The sequence below is a fragment of the Mangifera indica genome, chromosome 8 (genome assembly GCF_011075055.1).
Source record: "Mangifera indica cultivar Alphonso chromosome 8, CATAS_Mindica_2.1, whole genome shotgun sequence".
NCBI lineage: Eukaryota > Viridiplantae > Streptophyta > Magnoliopsida > Sapindales > Anacardiaceae > Mangifera > Mangifera indica.
Genome location: NC_058144.1, coordinates 4,023,678 through 4,030,862, shown reverse-complemented (window position 1 = coordinate 4,030,862; position 7,185 = coordinate 4,023,678). Strand labels below are relative to the sequence as shown.

Below are 7,185 nucleotides of genomic sequence, written 5' to 3'. Positions count from 1 at the left end.
AATATACGTCATCCATGAACTCACCTTTAAACAGCCAAGCCAACCAATGAAAACCCATGATTACTGTAAAATGTTCCTTTCATCCATCAATTTCAGTAGAGAATTTATTCCTAAGTCATTTGTTCAAACAAGTATACCTTACAATTTCATGGTGCGAGAATAATTTTAGGGTGAGCTGTGCTGTAGGCAGAACAGGAGCATAGCAAAGTAGGAAGAGTTTTAACAAATAACAATGACTACAAATAGAGGTAGCTCTGATCACTCCTATAACTCTTCAAATTCAAACTCTTTCTCCAGTTCTTTCGCCACCCAGCAAAATCAAATTCAGATACAAGAATAAAAAGAAAACTTGTTTTTAATGTTCTCAAGCTCCTTATTTCCTTGCAGGGAAAACTACAATTGATAACCAGAAAAAAACTGAATATTCATTATCATTAGATAGAAATCCCCAAATTCTTCTTGAACTTCTCAACTTCCAAATAAACGGTTGAATATGGGAGAAACTCTGAGAAATGACTTTTGCTCAGATCATTAATAGCAACAGCAAGTTTAGGGATTTCCGTGGTTTCTTCATGGGTCAAAGTCCGAACAAACCTAGCTGGATTTCCAGCCCAGAGCTCACCATTTGGAATTCTCCGACCTGGGGGAACCACAGACCCAGCTTCAAGGATAGAGTGTGTCTCCACCAAAGAACCTTCCATTAGAATAGAGTGCTGCCCAATAATGCACTCTGGCTCAATTGTGCATGAGCGCAAGAGACTGTATGCACCAACTGTGACAAACCTCTCAATGGATGTCTCTGCCGGCAGCCCTGACAAATAGAAGAAATTGTGAACAAGATGTGCTCTGTCCTCAGTAGACTTTTAACAAGAAAACAATTAATTTCCTTTCATCAAGATTTTATGTTTAATCTGGAAAAATTCTAAACTTTGAAATTAATAATATAAGAACTATGGAACACGAAAAATCACCAGGGAGGGTGTTAATGAAATTCATATATTAGTTTTTTCACCATCTGTGATTGCACGTTTTACCCTTCTCCCATAGTTTGCATGAGCCCACAAAATTTAACCAAAAAGCAAGCAAACAGCCACAATGATAAAAGAATGACGTCAAGTGTATATAAAAAAATTACAAATGCTCAAAATGATATATGCACTGCACTTAGAAGAGAAAATGAAAAACTCAAAACTGAATATCCATGTTAATGTTAACCACTATATACAGCAAGAAAAGCTCTCCACATGATGTAAAATACAGCTAAAGTCAAGCATTGGTCAGTAAATAATCATGCAGAAGCAGTTCCCAGATACAAAATTCATAAATTTAAACATCCAACCAGCACTAGAATTAACAACAAAAAAATCTTAAAGAAAAGTTACAATATCCAAAATGTGCATCAAGTGTCACAGAGCTCAGTAGTTCATGCCCTTCTTCTCTCTCTAGTGTAACCAAATAATAAGTAGATTAACACATACTTTACAACAAAAATTTCACAAAATTAGCAAATATTTAATTAAAGGAGAGAGATAAAACACACATCTGTGTAAAAAAAAAAAGTAAGAGAAAGACACATTTCAATTTATTTGAAAAATTGCAAAGAACATTTTTATTCAAAGTTTGACCATCTAAGTCTAGCATAGATAAAGTCCATAGCATATATCAATCCAGAACCTGAAACTAGCCTGGATCAAATTGATGCTTAAAAGACATCATTAGTAAGTCCACACCCCCTTCTGTCATTGACATTACATTAGCAAGGAGCGTGTATATATGAGTAGAGCATCATAGAGGGACTAAAATATGTCCAAAGTAGAGATAAGGAATGGGACGCATAAAGACATACAAAGAATACTCATTCAAATTTTCCAAGGATTAGAAATAGCTTTTGATTGGGTTAGATGTCTAACTGCCTTCACTTTTTACTCATTTCCATCCAACAAAATTACTTGGGAAGCAGGGTAATTTGTACAATAAAAATTGTCCCAACAGAATAGAAAAACTTATATTCAAAATATTAATCTGCTACCCAAAGGGACAACTTGAGTCATATTAAATTATTTTGAGACATAAGTTTCATGTTCATAGAATAACCAAAACAACCACCCCAATCTATTCAATAAGCTAAGATAGACAATCAATCTTTGACACAAAAAATCTCTTGAAAATAAGACATATTATGCATTAGTTTGTTCAAACAAATGTCCATTACCAAGCACGTTTCCAGCAGAAACAGGTTACATTTCAATTTTTTTCTCTCATTAAATGGCTGCTTTCACAACATTCTTTAGCTTACTAATCTTTTGCCAAAAAGATGGGGAAAAAAAAAAAGCACCACTTGTTATCTCAATCAATATAAGTATGCAAACCTCGGAATCAATCAGTACAGCCAATTCGCAAATGTAATTTCGTGAGAAAACACTAAAAAGAAAAATTAGGATTAAACGAAAATAAAAATAGGAAAACCCTAACCCGTAGGGGAAGACCAAGCAGCGTGAATGACGCAGCGCTCTTGCACATTGGAGCAAAAACCAACAGTAATCTTGTTAAGATCGCCACGTAGGACCGAGCCAGCCCAGACTGAGGCACCATCCCAAACGGTGACCTGGCCCGCAAGAACAACATTAGGAGCCACGTACGCATCCACCGCAACCTTTGGGAGCCACTGACCCAACGGAATTATCTTTCTCTGTCCTCGGTAGTCCCACTTCACTCGGTCCGCTGACGGCGTTATGGTCTTGGCACCCTCGGTCGCGGTTGTTGCCGCTGCTGACGTGGACAGTGCTCGCTGGATGACGTGGACAGGAGAGATTGTAGTAGTCATAGCTTTCCTCGTGATCCGTGATAAAGCTGCCATTTTCTATCGACCGAGAAAGGGAGGCGAGAGAGAGAGAGAATTTAGTTCGGAGATTTGAGGTCGAGAGGTGGAAATGGAAGAGTGTAATGATAATGGGCTTATTGGACCACAAGTCTAAACAGGCTCAGCCCAAATCAGAAATTCTTTATGTTTTTGGGCTCGAGTTTCAGCTCCAGTCCAAGTTGATTAATACGACAAAGGGCGCCAGCACTGCACTTACAAATTACAGTGTAATACAGTTGCACCACCAGTTGTTTAAGCTAATGTCACTTGCTTAAGTTAAAAGAGAGCTCAAATATCTTTGGGTGATACGAATCTGCTTTATGATGAACGTCTCTGGCAGTGATGAAAGTATGCATAGAAATCCTATTGGGTTAATGGAGAAAAATCACAAGCGTAGTATAGGGTTCATCATGGACAAACTGGTGGCCAAGCCAGGATCATCTCATGTGCAATAATAGCAGCAAAGAGTGCAGCCAATCCTCTTCAGCGGCTACAGTAGATTTATATGCTGACACTTTTGTGGCTCATCCTCCCAAACAGAAGCTGTCATATGCACCTGAGTTGGGGAATTATGAGTCGATCAGGCATGTGGAGAATCTGTATTCCTATGATCGGAGATTGATGACAGGGGTGCTAGTTACAGTTTCTTTGTCCAAGAGCGTTTTAGGCTCGAGAGAGTTGATTGAATCTTGTATATATTTTCCTTCTCTTTCATTTAGAAGTATCGATATGTTGATGTTTTATGGCTGAATTATCTATAAATCTATAGCCCATCTGACAAGTCATCAAGGATGAGGATCGTTTTCTTTTCTAATTTTATACCAATAATGTAATATAGTTTAAATTTGAGTTTCAACAAGGTTTTAATTCTTTAAACTTCTCCTTCAAGATTTATACATGTCCAGCAACAGGAAAAGCCGCAGCTACTAGCCCTTGAGCTGCTGCAAATTATCAGGTTAATTTGTAAAAGAATCAGAAAACTGAGAGAAGAGTGTCCTGTATTCACCAGTTATATATATAAAATTAATTTTCATGCTTATTTATTGGACAAGCATTAAGTAAAGTAATCCACATAAAATATTGTTTTGTTTGTAAGTTGCAAATGGTAAGCGACTGCAAACCATCCAACTTTAGAAACCTGATATGAGTAGTCTAGCAACATCTGTATATTTAAAATAGCACGCACGGGAATAAGCCCAAAGTAAAGCAAGTTTGTCATCACCAGCTGCCAAGTACTGCAGTGAAGTGACTGAATCTTGAACACTCCAGGATGCATTGCATAATTCAATATCACTCATTCTGACGAAACACAAGCATGCAAGTATAGATAAATAAACAACATTTAAAAATGCTGACTAAAACCAACGCTATTCAGAAGTACAAACTGCAACAATTTTAGTCGAATGATCTAATCTCTTTCTGAGCTGAAATGCATACATGTTCCTTTATTTTATTTCAACAAAATGAATTGGTTACCTTGGTTGAAATGCATGCGGTGCATTCAATCCCCAAATGCGCGAGTTCATGTCGGCATCAGGCAGCTCTTGCAACTTGACACGCACAAAAAACGAGGTGGAGTTCAAATTTTTATATATATTGAAGGTAAATGCTTCAGTTTAATGAAAAAATGCACGAACCCACCCAAGGGCTTACTCTTTTCTGAAGTTGGGTGTTCTCCTCATGTAGGTCACTTTGCTGCGTTTAAACAACAACACTTTGATCTATTAGTCTATACATCATTTAGCTTCCACGTTGAGCAAAATGTAACACCACTGTTGAACAGCCGATACTATCAAACGCCTCTGTTGGCTGGCAATGCATTAGCATTAATTTCGCCACAAACATTCATCAAAACCTTAATATGTAAAACACGCAGTCCAGTTATTCGACATGGTGATAAAAAGCAATACAAATAAAATCTTTATTTTCCATAATATAAGCTCAAAAGAGATTCTAGCTTACTTGGAAGAGAGATAAATGCAAGCGTTTAGAGTAAATTAGTAACTTACCATTCTTTTCAGAAAGTTCAAGTGCTCTGAAGTTATGCAGCTCTGTAGATTTGAAAATGTAATGAATCAGTCAGTAAAAATATCAGTGGAGGAATATCATGGCTCAAATTTATCTACAGTTCATGAGATAATATATCATGCATGCATAATATAAAATATGCAAGAGATTAACATTGTTAATTACCTTCTTAGAACGAATACGCTCAACGCCTGCTTTTAACTGACATTCAAGCTTTTTGAGTTCTTCAATGCCCCACGTGGATATATCTTCTCCAGCTAAGTGCCTGCCCATCAAATTAGCATTATAGATAGTCACAATCAAACTGACGAATCTAACTAATCATGGAAACACACCTTAGTCTTTCTTCCATGTTGTGTGCTGATTCTAATTCTTCAATCCCATCTTTCAAAAATCTCTGTACATTAAAAGTGAGAGAGAGAGAGAGAGAGGAGTTGTTCAGGCACTAAAAACTAATTAATTAGAGACTAATTAAGATGAAAAAAATATTGGATGATTGAAGATTCAGTACGATGATCTTAACGTTATAGCTGGAATTCTTGACTCTTCAAACTGTCACAGAAACAAGAAGCAAAAATAAACTAAGTGTTAATACCTCCACAGTCTTTGGGCGTTGTTTATTTGGATTAAGCAATGATACTTCACCCCTATACCTCGCAATGGTCCTGTCCACACTGCACACAATAATTTGAAACAAAAATCAACTAACTAAATATTATCTACTTAACAAACTAAGTATCTGTTAGCATTTTTGTTTCAAGAAAATAGCAAAAAAGAGAGAAACTGACTCGCCGCTAGCGTATTGATAAAGTTTTCCTGCAGGAGAGAAAATGAGAATAGCAACTTCACAATCACAGAGAACAGAAAGCTCATAAGCTTTCTTCAGAATCCCGTTCTTCCTCTTTGAGAAAGTAACTTTCCTGCTTGTTGAGTTTTCAATTCTGCTCAATGTAACTTTCCCTCTCCCCATTGATCCCTCTAGCTTCCTGCATAGACGACACAACTGATCAATTCATTTCCCTGATAGTCTATATATATATATGTATATATATATAAAACTCACGTTACAAAACTTACAAGTTTGATTAACTTTTTTAATGTATATAATATACATTCCCATGCAAGCTATTATATTTGAAAATAATTAAGAAAACGGAAAGATGATAGATATTTCAGGAGAATCTGACAAAGATGATAAGTGATGACTCCGGTGAAAGGATGTCACTAATCATCTTCTTTTCAAAAAAAGTAACATTATGTGTATATATTTTTAGTACACAATTCATGTATACAATGATATATCATTATGTAATTAGATAATTTTAAAACATGTATCATTATATGATAAAAAAATATCTAATCACATGATAACACTTTATCTGTGTACACAAATTATATATAAAAAATAAATACACATAGTTTTATTATTAAAAAAATGTTTCTCCCCGTTCATTATTATTACCATGACTGCTTGTTCGTCATTCTTCGTCATCTTTGCATAAATATCCTATTTTATTCGTTTCTACTACTAAATCTACGTACATGAATATTTACACTACTTTGAGAATATATAACTCAAGCATTAAACTCAATTACCAAAAATTGAGTTTTTTTAACGAAATTAAAATATCAATTTTAAAGTTTGAATATGAAGTTTATATCCCAATCGGCTCTTGAAAATAATAATGATATATTTTCATACAATTATATTGTGATGATAGTAAACTTCAAAGTATTTAATGTCTGCGTGCTTTTGGCGCCATGGAATATGCAATGTGATTAGCTGAAAGAAAATACCTGCATCCAAGGGCAATTCGAATGAGGCCAATTAGCTGCCCAGTTTTCTTCCTTGGAGTCTTTTTGGTGCATCTTTCTGGAGCTGTTGTGTGCACAACAAGCCATTGGGTTGTGCACATGCAAGTGTCTAAGCTGCCCAATTTTCTGGTTTCTAACTGCTTCTGCAGATTTTGCAGAAGCAGTTTGTGTGCTGTAGAGTTGCGCTAGGAAAAGTGAGCTGGGGAAATTTTGGCTGCCCTTCAGAATTTCTATTCTGTTTAGCCTCTTACTTAGTGATACAAATGCTACTCTTTTGTACTGTATGGAAGGTTTTTTTGAGCTTAGCTTAGTTTTACAGACCTGCTCTATCACATTTACTTGTAAATTCAAATATTGTATAAGGTTGTTTTTGTTATGGCTTCAAGAGGAGATAATAGTTGTCTCTCTTCTTGTGTTGTGTTGGCTTGGTTTGTCTTATCTTTGTTCTTGGTTTTCCTTCCCTGTGAGGAGGATGTGATTAG

The 7,185-nt window shown here is 35.9% G+C and overlaps 2 protein-coding genes across 2 annotated transcripts; both read right to left on the bottom strand.

Annotated features, from left to right (window-relative positions):
• Positions 1–233: 233 nt before the first annotated feature.
• Positions 234–2,925, bottom strand: LOC123224192 (gamma carbonic anhydrase-like 2, mitochondrial). Its single transcript, XM_044647785.1, has 2 exons — positions 2,473–2,925; positions 234–811 (listed from the first exon to the last, which is right to left on the bottom strand). Exons 1-2 carry the CDS (start codon positions 2,855–2,857, stop codon positions 435–437), a joined length of 762 nt encoding a protein of 253 aa, XP_044503720.1. The 5' UTR covers positions 2,858–2,925; the 3' UTR covers positions 234–434.
• Positions 2,926–3,751: 826 nt separating this feature from the next.
• LOC123223403 (MADS-box protein SOC1-like) lies at positions 3,752–5,858 on the bottom strand. The gene is made up of 8 exons (XM_044646568.1): positions 5,677–5,858; positions 5,484–5,562; positions 5,224–5,285; positions 5,054–5,153; positions 4,870–4,911; positions 4,337–4,410; positions 4,047–4,159; positions 3,752–3,801 (listed from the first exon to the last, which is right to left on the bottom strand). The coding sequence occupies exons 1-8, from the start codon at positions 5,856–5,858 to the stop codon at positions 3,752–3,754; spliced, it is 702 nt and encodes a 233-aa protein (XP_044502503.1).
• Positions 5,859–7,185: the final 1,327 nt, after the last annotated feature.